At 49.5% G+C, this 16,825-nt stretch overlaps 2 protein-coding genes across 2 annotated transcripts; one reads left to right on the top strand and one right to left on the bottom strand.

Moving 5' to 3' along the window:
• Window positions 1–8,784: 8,784 nt before the first annotated feature.
• Window positions 8,785–10,815, bottom strand: Tmem88b (transmembrane protein 88B). Its single transcript, XM_045148816.1, has 2 exons — window positions 10,540–10,815; window positions 8,785–9,125 (listed from the first exon to the last, which is right to left on the bottom strand). Exons 1-2 carry the CDS (start codon window positions 10,813–10,815, stop codon window positions 8,874–8,876), a joined length of 528 nt encoding a protein of 175 aa, XP_045004751.1. The 3' UTR covers window positions 8,785–8,873.
• Window positions 10,816–12,258: 1,443 nt separating this feature from the next.
• On the top strand, window positions 12,259–15,654 carry Ankrd65 (ankyrin repeat domain 65). The gene is made up of 3 exons (XM_004657417.2): window positions 12,259–12,641; window positions 12,722–13,256; window positions 15,063–15,654. Exons 1-3 carry the CDS (start codon window positions 12,259–12,261, stop codon window positions 15,555–15,557), a joined length of 1,413 nt encoding a protein of 470 aa, XP_004657474.2. The 3' UTR covers window positions 15,558–15,654.
• The last annotated feature ends 1,171 nt before the right edge of the window (window positions 15,655–16,825 follow it).

The following is a 16,825-nucleotide window of genomic DNA, read 5'->3' as shown; positions in this document are numbered from 1 at the left end:
AGTGGGTTCCAGGTCAGCCTGGGCTAGAGTGAGACCTACCTTGAAATATATAGATAGGTAGATATAAGACAGTTTCATTGCTGGTGTGGTGGCTCTCTCCCTCTCTCTCTCTCATATATATATATATGACAGAGTTTTATTGTGCAGCTGAATCTGGCCTCAAACAGCAATCTTTCTGCCTCAGCTTCCTAGTGCTGAGATGAACCACCACACTTTGCTCACAGTATTTCTTGTTTGTTTGTTTTTTGAGGTAGGGTCTCAGTGTAGCCCAGGCTGTCCTGGAATTCACTATGTAGTCTCAGGGTAGCCTCAAACTTATGGCAATCCTCTTACCTCTGCCTCCTAAATACTGGGATTAAAGGCATGAGCCACCATGCAAGGCTGTATGTATATATATAAATATATATTTATATTTATATATTTGCAAGCAGAGAGAAAGAGAATGGGTGTACCAGAACCTCCAGCCACTGCAAATAAAGTCTAGACACATGTGCCACCTTATGCAGCTGGCTTACATGGGCACTGGGGAATCGAACCTGGGTCCTTAGGCTTCATTGGCAACAGCCTTAACCACTATGGAATCTCTTCAGCCCCACAGTGTTCTGAAAGGATATCTGGCAGGCTTGAACTGAGGCAGGTCACCCCCATTGCCCTTTCTTTTTTCTTTCTTTTTATTTTTATTTATTAATTTGAGAGTGACAGAGAGAGAAAGAGGCAGATAGAGAGAGAATGGACACATCAGGACCTCCAGCCAGTGCAAGTGAACTCCAGATGCATGCACCCCCTTGTGCATCTGGCTAACACGGGTCCTGGGGAATTGAGCCTCGAACTGGGATCCTTAGGCTTCACAGGCAAGCACTTAACCGCTAAGTCATCTCTCCAGCCCCCCCATTTTTTTTCATTGCCCTTTCTTGGACATCCCCAGGGCCAGCTGGAAGCCATCTGAGGCCTCAAGGTAAGCCTAGGAAGCTGGGAAACACCTTTCGGAAACAGGCTGTCTCAGGCAGCTGCCATGGACCAAACTGAGCTCCCCATCCAGCCAGCGGCCAGCAGCAGCTTGAGCTTGAGAGCTGATCTCCAAATTGACCTCCCCACCCCCACCAGGCCCAGCTGTTGTTTTGATGACTGTGGGGCCAGGCAGATCTTCAGCCAAGGGCTTCCCAAGAGAGCCTTCATCCTCAACTTCTGGTGGTGGCCAGACAGCCCCTGGTAGAAGGGAAGGAAGGTGGCTTCAGTCCAGGGGAAGTACTCCTGGGCAGCTTGGCGACTTGCAGGCTCCGTCTGATCAGGAAAGGAACCAAAGCTGGACACAGATGAAAGTTAGAAAACCTTTGAGACACCCACTGGACCTGGCCCAGCCATATACCAGGCAATGCTGGAGGCCACAGAATGGTCAACTTTGGTCATAGGCTGAGCTCTAACCCTGATGATCACAGACTGAATTCTACTGGTAAATATAGCATGCTGGATCCTTTGAGAGATCTTTTAGGCCTGGGAGATTGCTCAGTGGTTAAAGGTGCTTGCTTTCAAAGTATGATAGCCCAGGGTTCAATTCCCCAGTACCCATGTAGAGCCAGATGCACAAAGTGGCACATGCATCTGAAGTTCAGTTGCAGTGGCAAGAGAACCTGGTGCAACCATTTTCTCTTTCTCTCTCCCTCTCGTGGAAAATAAATGTATACTTTTTGAAAGGTCTTTCAGTCTGGTCATGGTGTCTCATGCCTAGAAGCCCAGTACTTAGTTGGTTGAGAAAGGAGGGTCATGAGTTACATGGTGAGTGCCAGGCCAGTTTGGGCTACAGAGTTAGACACTGTGTCAACTAACAAAATAGCCAATTGTGGTGGCGCACACTGGTAGGAAATTGCTGAAGAGGTGAAAGCAGGAGGATTATGAGTTCGAGGCCAGCCTGGGCTACACATTAAGCCGGGCATGGTGGCACACACCTTTAATCCCAGCACTTGGGAAGCAGAGGTAGGAGGATCGCCATGAGTTCAAGGCCACCCTGAGACTACATAGTGAATTCCAGGTCATCCTGGACCAGAGTGAGACCCTACATTAAAAATTATTTTGTTTATTTTTATTTGTTTATTTGAGAGTGACAGAGAGAGAAAGGGGGGGGGGGGAGAGAGCCTGCGAATGGGCGTGCCAGGGGTTCCAACCACTGCAAACAAACTTCAGACATGTGTGCCCCCCTGGTGTATTTGGCTAATGGGGTCCTGGGGAATCGAGCCTCGAACTGGGGTCTTTAGGCTTCACAGGTAAGCGCTTAACCATTAAGCCATCTCTCCAGCCCGAAACCCTACATTAAAGAAAGAAAGAAAGAAAGAGAGAGAGAGAGAGAGAGAGAGAGAGAGAGAGAGAGAGAGAAAGCAAAAGAAAACAAAAAAAAAATAAAAATAAGCCTGGTGTGGTGGCCCATGTCCATGCCTTTAATCTCAGCACATGGGAGGCAGAGATAGGAGGATTGTTGTGAGTTCAAGGCCAGCCTGGGGCTACATAGATAATTCCAGAGCAGCCTGGGCTGGCTGAAGTGAGACTCTACCTCAAAAAAAAGAAAGAAAAAGAAAAAGGAAAAGGAAAGAAATAGGCTTTATTTCAACTGGATCCTGGGTAAATTTTTGTTTCGTTTTATTTTTAAGATAGAGTCTCACTCTAGCCCCAGATAACTTGGAAGAGCTATGTAGTCTCAGGCTAGCCTCAAACTCACAGCAATCCTCCTACCTCTGCCTCCTGAGTTCTGGAATTAAAGGTGTGTGCCACCATGCCAAGATGGGTAAATTATAATAAATAAATAACTTTTCTGTTACAACTAGATTCTAGGTAAATTACAAAGTTGTATATATGTATGAGTGCACACATGTTATGATGCATATGTGAAAGTCTGAGAATAGCCTTGCGTCAGTTCTTGTTTTTCACCTTGTTTGAGACAGAGTCAATCTTGTTTTGCTGCTGTGAAGGCCAACGTAGCTGGTCCACTGGCTTCAGGATTCTCCTGACTCTGCCTCCCATTGCTGTAGGCGGGTTGGGATTACAGAGAAGCATATGCCTGTGTGTCTGGCTTTATGTGGGTCCTGGGGATCTGAACACCAGTCTTCAGGCTTGTATAGCAAACGCTTCTAAATATTTTTATTTATTTATTTGCAAGTAGAGAGAGATAGAAGAGAGGCAAAGAGAAACCAGGTATGGTGGCACATGCCTTTAATCCCATCACTCAGGAGGCAGAGGTAGCAAGATTGCCATGAGTTCAAGGCCACCCTGAGACTATATAGTGAATTCCAGGTCAGCCTGGGCTAGAGACCCTACCTAGAAATAAGTAAATAAATAAAAAGAGATAGCCAGGCGTGGTGGCACACACCTTTAATCCCAGCATTTGGGAAGCAGAGGTAGAAGGATTGCCATGAGTTCCAGGACACCTGAGACTACATATCCAAGTCAGTCTGAGCTACAGTAGACCCTACCTCAGAAAACTATAAAGAGAGAAAGAGAGAGAGAAAGAGAGAGAGAATGGGTGCGCCAAGGCCTCCAGCCACTGCAAAAGAACTCCAGATACGTGGACCATTGTGCTTCTGTGTTCATTTTCGAGATAGAGGCTCAGTCTGTCCCAGGCTGACCTGGAATTCACTATGTAGTCTCAGAGTGGCCTTGAACTCACAGTGGTCTGCCTACCCCTGCCTCCCTCCTGAGTGCTGGGATTAAAGGCATGTGCCACCATGCCCAGCCATATACATACATACATACATACATACATACATACATATATATATGTATATATATATATATATAGAGAGAGAGAGAGAGAGACAGGCAGAGGAAAGAGGCAGAGGCGCAAAGAGAGAGAGAGAGAGAAAGAGAATGGGTACACCAGGGCCTCCAGCCACTGCAAATGAACTCCAGATGCATGCACCCCCTTGTGCTTCTGGCTTATGTGTGTACTGGGGAATTGAACCTAGATCCTTAAGCTTCACAGGCAAGCACCTTAACTGCTCAGTTATCTCTCCAGCTCCCAGCCCATATATTATATTTTAGAGAGAGGGAGAAGAATTGGTGCCCCAGGACCTCAGCCACGGATATCAAATGCCAGACATTTTCGCCACCTAGTGGGCATTGTACAACTTCGTGTTTGCCTCACCTTTGTGCATCTGGCTTATTGGAACTGGATAATGGAAGGAACATGGTTCCCTAGGCTTTGCAGGCAAGTACCTGAACTGCTAAGCCATCTCTCCAGCCCCCCCAACCCATATAAACTTTTAAAAAATTATTTATTTATTTATTCATTTTATATATATATATATATATATATATATAGAGAGAGAGAGAGAGAGAGAGAGAGAGAGAGAGACAGAGAGACAGAGAGACAGAGAGAGGCAGAGAGAGAATGGTCATGCCAGGGCCTCCAGCCACTGCAAACGAACTCCAGACTCATGTGCCCCTTGTGCATCTGGCTTATGTGGGTCCTGGGGAATCTAACTGGAGTCCTTTAGCCTTGCAGGCATGCACCTTAACTGCTAAGCCATCTCTCCAGCCCTCTCTTTTTTTTTAATATTCTATTTTTATTCATTTATTTGAGAGAGGGAAAGAGAGAGAGAGAGAATGGGCACACCAGGGCTTCCAGACACTGTAAATGAACTCCAGATGCATGCGCCACCTGTGCATCTGGCTTACGTGGGTACTGAAGAATTGAACAGAAGTCCTTTGGCTTTGCAGTCAAGTGCCTTAACCGCTAAGCCATCTCTCCAGTCCACATATATTCTTTTTATTTATTTATTTATTTATTTATTTATTTATTTATTTATTTTTTGTGGTAGGGTCTCACTCTAGCCCAGGCTGACCTGGAATTCACTCTGTAGTCTCAGGGTGGCCTCAAACTCACTGCAATCCACTTCCCAAGTGCTAAGAATAAAGGCATGCACCACCATGCCTGGCACCAACCCATATAATCTTAACACACTGCTAGGCTTGCAAGAATATCAATATCTCAAAGCACCCCATTCACATATACAAACATTACTAAAACAATGCCAGATGTGGTGGTGCAAGCCTTTATTCCTAGTACTCTGCAGGCAGAGGTAGGAGGATCGCAAAGAGTTCCAGGCCACCCTGGGACTACAGAGTGAATTCCAGGTTAACCTGGGCTACAGGGAGACCCTACCTCAAAATAAATAAATAAGTAAGTAAAATAAAACAGGCTGGGTATGGTGCCACATGCCTATAATCCCAGCACTTGAGAGGTAGAAGTAGGATGATCACCATGGGTTCAAGGCCAGCCTGGGACTACAGAGTGATTTCCAGGTCAGAGTCTGGGCTAGGATGAGACCCTACCTCGGAAAGAAAACTTACAAAAACAAACAAACTAGAACAGTGAGCAGCCACAACCCAGGCTTATGCAGGGAGCAAATACAAAAGCAGGGAATTGGGCTGGGGAGATGGCTCCGTGGCTAAAGGCAGTTGCTTGCAAAGCCTAACAGACTGGGTTCAATGCCCCAGTACTTATATAAAGCCAAAACACAAAGTGGCTCATGTGTTTGGAATTCATTTGCAGTGACAAGAGGACATAGAGTGCCCATTCTCTCTCTCTCTCTTTTTCTTTTTTGGTTTTTCGAAGTAGGGTCTCACTCTATCCCAGGCTCTGACCTGGGACATAGTGAGCTGGCGGAAAGAATGTAAGAGCCAAAGGAAGGGCAGGACTCCATACAACCTGGTCCCTCCAGACACAAAATGGCTTGGATATCCATGGCCTCACAGTGCCTGACACTACCTGCATAAGACCATCATAAGAGGAGGAAAAGAACAAGACATCAAAAGTAAAACAGAGCTGGGCGTGGTGGCACACGACTTTAATCCCAGCACTTGGGAGACAGAGGTAGGAGGATTGCCATGGGTTCAAGGCCACCCTGAGATGACAGACTTAATTCCAGGTCAGCCTGGACCAGAGTGAGACCCTACCTCAAAAAACCAAAAAAAAAAGTAAAAGAGAGACTGATTGAGATGGGGAGGGAATATGATGGAGAGTGTTGTTTCAAATGGGTAAGTGGGGGAAAGGAGGGTATTACCATGGGGTATTTTTTATAATCATGGAAGTTGTTAATAAAAAATTAAAATGTATATTATTTATTTATTTGAAAGAGACAGAGACCAACAGTGAGAGAATGGGCAGACCAGGGCCTCTAGCCACTACAAACAAACTCCAGATGCATGTGCCACCTTGTGCATCTGGTTTATGTGGGTACTGAGAAATCACATCTGGGTCCTTAGGCTTCACAGACAAGTGCCTTAACTGCTAAGATCTCTCTCTAGTCTGGAACTTTTTTTTTTTTTTTTTCGAGGTAGGGTCTCACTCTGGTCCAGGCTGACCTGGAATTAACTCTGTCATCTCAGGTTGGCCTTGAACTCATGGCAGTCCTCCTACCTCTGCCTCCCTAGTGCTGGGATTAAAGGTGTGCGCCACCACACCTGCCTTATTTATTTATTTTTATTTTAAAGATCTTATTTTTACTTACTTATTAGAGACAGAGAGAAAGAGTGAGAGAGAGAGAGTGAGAATGGGCACACCAGGGCCTCTAGCCACTGCAAACAAACTCCAGACACATGTGCCACTATGTGCATCTGGTTTACGTGGCACCTTGAGAATTGATCCGGGGTCTTTAGGCTTCACAGGCATATGCCTTAAGTGCTAAGCCATCTCTCCAGCCCTTATTTATTTTTTATTTATTATTATTATTTTGTTTTGTTTTTCGAAGTAGAGTCTCAGGCTGACCGGGAATTAACTATGTAGTCTCAGGGTGGCCGCGAACTCACGGTGATCCTCCTACCTCTGCCTCCTGAGTGCTGGGATTAAAGGCATGTGCCACCACACCCGCCTTTTTTGTTGTCGTTTTTTAGTTTTTTTTCAGCCAAAGCTGACCTGGCACTCAACTCCATAGTCCTAGGTTAGCCTTGAACTCATGACAATCCTTCTACCTCTGCTTCCCAAGTGCTGGGATTAAAGATATGTGCCACCATGCCCAGATAACTAAGAGGTCTTAAAGCTACTCAAAGAGGAGGAGCTGGGCTTACACTCTGGTGACTGGCTGAGCCCCAGTCCTATATACTGAACCCTGATCCTGATCACATTATGAGTGTGAACACACAAACTGAACCCTGACCCTTGATTTAAATTGGGCCTGGATAACAAGGTGAGCCCTGCAAATAATGATCAAGCCTGGTCATTGGTGTACACACTCGGCTTCTAGAACCATGGTCTTTCCGGGATGAGGCTATCCCCAAAGCATGCCTCATCCATGTTGGTACACTGGAGAATGGCTGACTGATGACAAGTCAAAGTTCAAAGCTGCCTTTTGTGAGGGAGCGGAGCCCAGGGCAGCTCCAAACCCAAGCCTTCTGTGAGGATGACGTCCTTCCTCCTGGGGTGCTCCCCAGGCTGCTCAAGGGGAACAGTAAGGAAGGGCTAACGCGGCCCAAGAGAGTTCGGTGCCATCTCCTGGCCACTCGGGGCACTGCACACGGGGCGAGAGGCAGCTGAGTGCCTCTATTTATTTATTTTGTGTTTTCGAGGTAGGGTCTCTCTCTAGCCCAGGCTGACTTGGAATTCACTATGTAGTCTCAACCTGGCCTCGAATTTACAGCGATCCTAACTTCACTTCCCGTTTGCTGGGATTAAATGACTGTGCCATCACGCCCGGCCACCTTCCTTCCTTCCTTCCTTCCTTCCTTCCTTCCTTCCTTCCTTTCTTTCGTTCTTTCTTTCTTTTTTGTTTTTTTGTTTTGTTTTTCGAGGTAGGGTCTCACTCTGGTCCAGGCTGACCTGGAATTAACTCTGTCATCTCAGGGTGGCCTTGAACTCATGGCAATTCTCCTACCTCTGCCTCCCGAGTGCTGGGATTAAAGGCGTGCGCCACCACACCCGGCCCACTTTATTTCTTTTTTAACAGATTTTCTTCTTTTAAAAAAATTATGGGTTGATATTGTATATATGTATATATGTAAGTACAATGATTATGATGGGGAGGTAATATGATGTAGAATGGAATTTCAAAGGGGAAAGTATGGGGGGGAGGGAATTACCATGGGATATTTCTTTATAATCATGGAAAATGCTAATAAAAATGCTAAGAAAAAAAATTATGTATTGTTTGCAAGCAGAGGTGGCGGGGGAAAGAGAATGGGAGCTCCACAGCCTCCTGCCCCAGCAAACGAACTTCAGATGCATACACCACTTTGTGCACCTGGCTTTAGTGGGGAAAGGGATCCTAGCACTTGCTTGCCTTTAACCACTGAACTATCTCTCCAGCCTCCTGGTGCCACTTAAAAATAACCTTTTTTTTTTTTTTTTTTTTTTTTGGTTTTTCGAGGTAGGGTCTCACTCTGGTCCAGGCTGACCTGGAATTAACTCTGTAGTCTCAGGGTGGCTTTGAACTCATGGCGATCCTCCTACCTCTGCCTCCCGAGTGCTGGGATTAAAGGCGTGCGCCACCACGCCCGGCAATAACCATTTTTGAGCTGGAGGGATGGCTTAGTAGTTAAGACGTTTGCCTGCAAAGCCAAAGAACCCAGGTTCGATTCCACAGGACCCACGTTAGCCCGATGCAGAAGAGGGTGCACGTGTCTATAGAGTTCGTTTGCAGTGGTTGGAGGCCCTGGCGCGCCCATCCGCTTTCTCTCCCTCTTTCTGTCAAATAAATAAATAAATACTTAAAAAAAAAACAATATTTTATTTGTGAATGAGAGAGCGAGCGAGAAAGAGAAAGAAAGAGAGGATGGGTGCGCCAGGGCCTCTTGCAGCTGCAAACTCCAGGAGCATGTGTCCCCTGGTCCCACTTCATGGGGGCCTTGGGGGGATTTCGGGTGGCTAGCGGCATTTGGCAGCCTCTGACGAGTCACACCCAGGCACAGAGCTGTTCTTCCTCGTCTGAGAGGCGGCTCCCTTCGCTGGACCCCCGGGGCCGGCGGGCTCCCGGCGTGCTCGCGGGAGGAGTCAGCAGGGGGCGCAGTCGCCGCACCAGGCGGGCGCGGGCGGCCGAGGCCAGCACCAAAAGCGGCGGCAGCGAGAGGAAGCCGAGCACGATGAGCGCCGCTGAGCTGCGGTCCGAGAGCAGCGCTCGGCACCGCGGGCCCGGCGCTGGATGCACCTGCGGACAGGGCGGGGGGGGGGGGGGGGGGGCGGAGGTCAGACAGTGCCCGCAGGAAGCGAAGGCAGGGTGAAGGGAGGTCTAGGAGGAGAGGGCAGGCCATATATGGAGATGCCCGGGCCTGGAGGGCTTGGTCCAGGGCGGGTGGGACCGAGGGGGCGGGCTCTGGAGAGTGGGGTGGGCCACGAGGGGTAGCGGGGTTGGAGGGGCGGAGCAAATGACGATATGGGCGTGGTCTGGATTACTGAAGGAGCCAGAGGGGTGGGACCCAAGGCGGGGCTGGCTGACCCAGAGTGTGTGTGTGGGTGGTGGACGGTAGGGGATTGGGCTGCTGAGGGCTAAGTAATGTTGAGGCCAAAATGGGAGATCAGGAACCCAGATTATAAATGGCCCCAGTAGAAGGGATCCTTGAAAGAACAAGAGACTCGCCGCCGCTTCCCACACCCCTAATTTCCTGCTTCGTCTGCACTACAGCCTCATTATCATCAGCTAGCCCACCACTTTCTCTTTCCCACACCTATGCCACTGAAGGGACACAGTGCCCAGGCCCCTCAAAGCCCAAACCTGTACCAGAGGCCACCAGGGCCTGGACAGCAGAGTTGAGGTGGGAACAGGAGGGAGTTACCAGATGCACAAGGTGGTGCATGCGGTCTGGAGTTCGTTGGCATGGCTAGAGGCCTTGATGTTCCCTGTATCTGCCTCCCCACCCGCTTAAATAAATAAATTAAAAAAAAATTAAAAGGCTAGAGAGATGGCTCAGCGATAAGGCATTCGTCTGGAAAGCCTAACGATGCTGGTTCGATTGCCCCAGGACCCATGTAAAACCAGATGCACAAAGTAACATGCATCTGGAGTTTGTTTGCAGTAGCTAGAGACCCTGGCACACTCATTTGCTCTCTCTCTTTCCTTTCTCTGTGAAAATAAGTAAATATGAGGGGACCGAGGGACCATCTGTGTATAGACCAAACCATAGCCCCCTGCACAGGTGAGGAACCCCAGCTCAGGTCAGGAGGGATTTGTGAAGTTCTGTATGTGTGTAGGTATGAGGAATATGGGGAGACTCTGAAGAAAGGCTGACAGATGAAATTTGACAATTTTCTTCACTTCCTGAATTCCCTCCTGTCCCTACTTCAACTGTGCTGTCCAGGCCCTGGTGGCCCCTGGTACAAGGCTAGGGCTTTGAGGACTTGGAAGGGCAAGACAGCTGTCCTCTGAGTAACAAACAAAAGCCCTTCTTTGGCTGCAGCTGGTGGGGGTGTTGGCAGAAGAGTAGGGGCTCCCTGAGAAAGCATATGTGTCTCTGGGTACAAAGGGACAGGAGTAGGCTGGTGCAGAGTCATCTTAAACCTCAGGGAGCTGAATCTCCACAGGATCCCCTACTCCCCAGGGACCCGCCCACCATGCTCAGGCTCACCCTCGAGTGGCACAGGAATCCCAGGTAGACGATGGTGGCTGCGGGCAGCAGGACCAACAGGAAGACTACTCCAGGCAGCAGCAGATAGAAGAGGAATTCAGCCAGGGCTCGGCCAGACAGCAGCAGGGTCCTGAGGCCTTGAGTGGCCAATCCCAGCCACCCTGGGCATGTCAGGACTGACGTGTGGTAGTCTGTAGGCCTTCGAGGTAGCATGGGTGCTGTGTCTGAGGCATCCTCTCCCTCATCCTCTTCCGTCTCCCTCTCTTGCTCACTCATGTTGTCCTGGCAGTGGGCCTTAGAAGACTCTCCCCCTTTAGGAGTGAGTGGTGGGAATTATTATGGTTTATTGTCTATATTTATGGAAGCTGTCGATAAAAAGGTTAAAAAAGAAAAGAAGGCTTTCCCTCTACTACCATAGTGATAGTCAGACAACAGGACCAGGACCCCCAGGGTCAGCTAGAAACCCTTTCACCCTCCCCAGTTTCAACACACACCCAGATCCCAGCTGCTAGTCTCCAGAATTATACCCTTGCCTCAGTTTCCCCTTCTACCTGTTAGGCTTCTGTAGGCAACTGTAGGCAGCTCCTGTGTGCTGTCCCTAAGGCCCAGCTGGACACTGGGACCCTCTGACCCGCCTCTCCCTGCTTCCATTTCCCCCACACAATGGCTTCATTTCACAGATCTTGGCTCTGACAACTGCCCTATCAGTAGCTGGCATCTAAAGGAGCAGCCACTCACTTCCCAGTCCTAGCCAGTACATGTTCCCTCATCTGACATCTGAAACCCACCTCAGTCTCACTGGAACAGGAAGGCTCCAAGTGCCTATATGGTGGAGAAGTTCAGAAGATGGCATGAGAGTATGTTGTTAGTGCTCCATGTGGAACCTGGTATACAATAGGTGCTCAATAAACAGCAACTATAATTATACACGTCCTGTGTGTTTGAATCCAGTACATCATGAAAATAGACAATGGTTTTCAAGTGATGGAAGCATATATTCTATTTTAAATTTTATTTATTTGAGAGAGATGGGGAGAGAGGAGGCATGCCGGGGCCTTCAGCCACTGCAAATGAACTCCAGATGCATGCACCATTTTGTGCATCTGGTTTATATGGGTCCTGGGGAATCTAACCTGGGTCCTTTAGCTTTGCAGGCAAGTGCCCTAACCCCTAAGCCATCTCTCCAGTCCTCTCCAGAGGTTTTAATACCCATCACCCCACAGAGCCCTCTGTCCAGCTAAATAGGGTGAATCCTTTCTCTTGTGCATCTCAACTAGAAGGAAGGATGGAACCTCATCCAGCCCATTTTCCCAGTGCTGCTTGGGACCTGGAGGAAAGGTGGTTCCAGCCCCAGGGTGAACGTGGAGGCAGCACCCAGTGTGCCTAGGGGCAAGTCAGGGCATATCAAAGGCTGTGCTGCTTGAGGGGAGGTGGGATGAAGAGCTCTTATCCAGGGCATGTTTCTGCTTGCCCTTCCCAACCTTCCGTCTCCTTCCCTCCTGGGAGGGAGGCCAAGAAGGGGCCCTGACAGCCATAGAGCCTCCTTTTAAATTACTGAATAAACAGTGTCAGGTGGCCTCAACCTGGTCCAGGAGGAAGCAGGATCCTTCTACTCATTCCTACCTGCCACTCTCACCTCCAATGAGCAACACCCACCTCTCAGTCTGTGAGAAAGGGTTTCTGAGGAGGTTAACAGAAGGAAACTAGGCTAGAATCAGAATGAAGAGGACCCCCAGTCAGAAGACAGATCTCCTGGACCAGCGTCTGGCGGTAACTGAGAACCAAGGCTCAAGTGGTGGTTGGGAACCCCTGATGGTGTGGGGCTACAAGGTGACTCATAGGCTTGGCCAGCCAGAGGCCTTCGGGGTGAATGCAGGCCCCTGTTTTCCTCAGATAGTCTCCAAGCTCAAGAGGCAGGACCAGACAGAACCTGATCAGGAACTGCGGTGGTTGGAGCTGGGCTTGGAGGAGAAGGCCCCAGCAGCCAGGGAAGAGGAGTCTAGTACCCCCCAAAGCAGGGGGTGCCTGCTCCAGGCCGTGTGGCAGGGTCCTCCGAGCTTGGTGATGCAGCTGCTGCGGCAAGGGGGCAACTTGAAAGAACGGTGAGCCCAGGGGCTGGCTGGGGTCCCTTCTCTGGCTGGAGCTGGACGGTTCAGACGCTAGCACCCTCGCTTCCTGGCAGGGACCGTGCAGGTCGGACCTCGCTCCACCTGGCAGTGCTGCGGGGCCACTTGCCCCTGGTGCGCCTCTTGCTGCAGCGCGGGGCCCCAGCGGATGCCATGGACCGTGCGGGGCGCACGCCCCTGCATGAGACTGCCTGGCACGGGTACTGGAGTGTGGCGGAGCTGCTGTTGAAGCGCGGGGCCCCAGCGGCGGCTCGCTCCGAGACCGGTCTCACGCCTCTGCACTGGGCCGCCGCGCTGGGCCGCACGCTGCTGGCCACGCGCTTGCTGGCCGTGCCGGGACAGGACCCTGCAGCTGCAGACAAACGCGGTTGGACGGCGATGCACTGGGCAGCGGCGGGCGGAAGGCTCCCTGTGCTCGAGTTGCTGGCGGCAGCCGAGGGCGCGGACCTGGAAGGCGCCTTGATGGTGTCGGCCACAGTAGGACACACGGCATCTCTGCGCCTTCTCCTGGCGCTGGGAGCAAAAGTGGACGCCACCGACGGCGCGGGGATTAACGCGCTCGGCCTGGCAGCAGGCCTGGGCCACCATCAGGTATACTCACTTCCCCGTTTTGGGGTCAGGAAGCCCCCAAGCTGCATGCACAGCACTTCCACCCGGCTGGAGGGGAAGAGAAGAGTGAAGCCCACCCCTAGAGGTTGAAGGAGATGGAGCATCATGGGATGGAGGGGTTGATTAAGGGCTAAGGCAACCTTCCTGGTTGTGCCTCTCTTGTTTATCACCTCCCTATGTCATGGAGACGGTGTGTATGGGGGGAGATACCCAGCTTGGCACTTTCACTTTGGTCTGGTGTCCCACAGCAGCACATTACTTTTTCCACCCCCCCACCCCCCAGGTAGGGTCTCACTCTGGCCCAGGCTGACCTGGAATTCATTATGTAGTCTTAGGGTACCCTTGAATTTACCGGGATCCTCCTACCTCTGCCTCCCGAGTGAGTGCTGGGATTAAAGTCATGCGCCGCCATGCCTGGCACGTATTTCTTATTTGATTTTGTTTTTGTTTTTTCGAGGTAGGGTCTCACTCTGGTCCAGGCTGACCTGGAATTAACTCTGTCGTCTCAGGGTGGCCTTGAACTCATGGCGATCCTCTTACCTCTGCCTCCCGAGTGCTGGGATTAAAGGCGTGCGCCACCATGCCAGGTTTATTTGATGTTCTTGTTTGTTGTATTTTTTTAAAGATTTGAGACAGAGAGAGGAGAAAGAGAGAGAATAGGATCGCCAGTGCCTCCAGCCACTGCAAACGAACTACAGACACATCTGGAGTGTATATGGCTTTCGCCCTGAGACCTGGAGAATTAAGCTTGGGTCCTTAGGCTTCGCAGGCATGCACCTTAACTTCTAAGCCATTTATCCAGCCCCGTTTCAGTTTTTTAATTAATTTATTTATGTTTTTTGGTTTTTCAAGGTAGGGTCTCGCTCTAGCCCAAACTGACCTGGAATTTGCAATGTAGTCTCAGGGTGGCCTGGCACTCATGGCAATCCTCCTATCTCTGCCTCCAGAGTGATGGGATAAAAGGAGTGCACCACCACGCTCGGATTATTATTATTATTTTGCAAGGAGGGAGGGAGGGAGAGAGGAGAGAGAAAATGTCCTTCAGGGCCTCTAGTCATTGCAAAGGAACTCCAGAAGCATTTACCACTTTGTGCATCTGGCTTTACGAGGTTACTGAGGAATCAAACCCAGGTTGTTAGGATTTTTAGGCAAGTGGTTTAATGACCACTGGACCATCTCTCCGGCACCTCTTGTTTCTTTTACTTTTCTTTACTTTCTTCCATTTTTTTTTTTTTAGGTTAGCCTCGAACTCAAGGCAGTCCTCCATCCTTCTACCTCTGCCTCAGAGGTGCTGGGATTAAAGGCATGCGCCAACATGCCCAGCCCCTCTTTTTTTTTTTTTAATAAATCTGAGCCAAATACACAATATATGCATTACCAGACTCTCTTAGTGGGAACTATGCATGCATTTTTTATTTTTGCTTATTTACTTGAATGACAGAGAAAGAGGCAGATAGAGAAAATGGGCGTGCCAGGGCCTCCAGCCACTGCACAGACACGTGCATCCCCTTGAGCATCATAGCAATCATCCTATTTCTGCCTCCTGAGTGCTGGGATTAAAGGCATGCATTACCACTCCTGACTAAAGTGTTGAATTTAATATAAGAGCAATAAGGGGAAAGTGGAAGACTCAAGCAGAAGCCCTTCAGGGCTGCTTTAGATTCCACTTCACTCGTTTGCTGAAAGAGACCACAGAAGTTTGGGCTAGGCAAACACATGGCCTAGTCCCTAAGTCACCTGGATGAAGGCAGTTTCCTATTCCTGTCCTTTCTTCCTTTACTCTTCCAGGACACTGAAGTGCTGCTGGGCCATGGGGCAGACCCAAATGTCAGGGACAAGAACAGCCGCTGTGCACTCCACAGGGCTGCCAGTGGTGGACACCTGCTCACTGTTCAGCTCTTGGTGGCCAGGGGAGCAGACGTGGATGCTCAGGATGCACTGGGTCTCACACCTCTGCACTATGCTGCTCGAGGAGGCCATGCAGAAGTTGCTAACCATCTCCTGGACAATGGTGCACAGGTCAATGCTGGTGGCTGGCTCCACAAGACCCCTCTGCACCTTGCTGTGGAGCATGGTCACAGCCCCATCACAGAGCTTTTGCTGAGCCGTGGAGCTAGCCCTGCCCTTATGACACAGTGGGGTGAGGTGCCTAAGACAGGTGATAATACAGTTTCTGCTTTGATGGATGAAACAACCACCTCAATACTTGACTGTTTGCAGTCACCACAGAACAAGCCCAGGAAGCCCATGGAGAGGGAGGGGCCACAGCTCTCCTGTCCTTGATGTTACAGCCCCATCCACCAGACTGCACCTGCCCCTCCCCAAATTTCTGCTGTAATGTAGTCCTCTAAATCTTGACATTCAGCTGTTCTGCAGTGAAATAGACCATCCTTCTCACAATTGGGCAGTGTTTGCTGAATCACTGATAAGAGGAAAAATGGACTTTTCTAGAGTATTTGTGCTTTAGGTTATCTGAGCCTGTACCTCTAGTACATTAACACTAGGCAGTGCTCTGAACACAGGTTTGCATGAAATCTTCCACAGACTTGGAGCCATATAAAATAGGATTGGGCCAAGTGTGGTGGCACATGCCTTTAACCCCAGCCCTTGGGAGGCAGAGGTAAAAGGATTACTGTGAGTTTGAGGCCACTCTGAGACTACAGAGTGAATTCCAGGTCAGCCTGGGCTAAAGTGAGACCCTACTTCAAAAAACCAAAAACAATAAAATAAAAAAAATACTAAGGGTTGGAGAGATGGCTTAGTTATTAAGGTGCATGACTGCGAAGCCTAAGGGCCCAGGTTCAATTTTCCAGGTCCCAGCTTTAGATGTACATGATGGCGCATGCGTCTGGAGTTCATTTGCAGTGGCTGGAGGCCCTGGCGTGCCCATTCTCTGTGTCTAATAAATAAAAATAAAATTGAAAAAAAATAGGGTTATCTCATGCCTGTAATCCCTGAACTCAGGAGGGCTGAAGAAGGAAGATTAAAATTAATATAAGATGCTGAGCATGGTGGCACACACCTTTAATCCCAGCCATAGGAGGGCAGAGATAGGAGGATGGCCATGAGTTCCAGGCCAACCTGAAACTATATAGTGAATTCCAGGTCAGCTTGGGCTAATGCAAGACCCTACCTTGAAAAAAGAAAAGTGGGTGGGGCTGGAGAGATGGTTTAGTGGTTAAGGCATTTGCCTGCAAAGCCAAATAACTCATGTTCGATTCCCCAGGACCCATGTAAGCCAAATGCACAAGGTGGCACATGCATTGGGTGTTTGTTTGCAGTGACTAGAGGCCCTGGTGTGCCCACTTTCTCTCTCTCTCTCCCTCAAATAAATAAGTAAAAATTAAAAAAAAAAAAAAAAGAAAGGCTGGGCATTGTGGTGCATGCCTTTAGTCCTAGCACTTAGGAGGCAGAGGTAAGAGTACTGCTATGAGTTTGAGGCCATCCTGAGACACATAGTGAATTCCAGGTCAACCTGGGCTAGAGTGAGACCCTACCACAAAAAATGTATATATAAGATCTTGGTGTGCAGGGGTTAAGACTTTCTGGTG

This window comes from Jaculus jaculus, chromosome 5, assembly GCF_020740685.1.
Source record: "Jaculus jaculus isolate mJacJac1 chromosome 5, mJacJac1.mat.Y.cur, whole genome shotgun sequence".
Lineage (NCBI taxonomy): Eukaryota > Metazoa > Chordata > Mammalia > Rodentia > Dipodidae > Jaculus > Jaculus jaculus.
The sequence above is the reverse complement of the archived record's forward strand: the minus strand, read 5'-3'. Positions and strand labels throughout refer to the sequence as shown.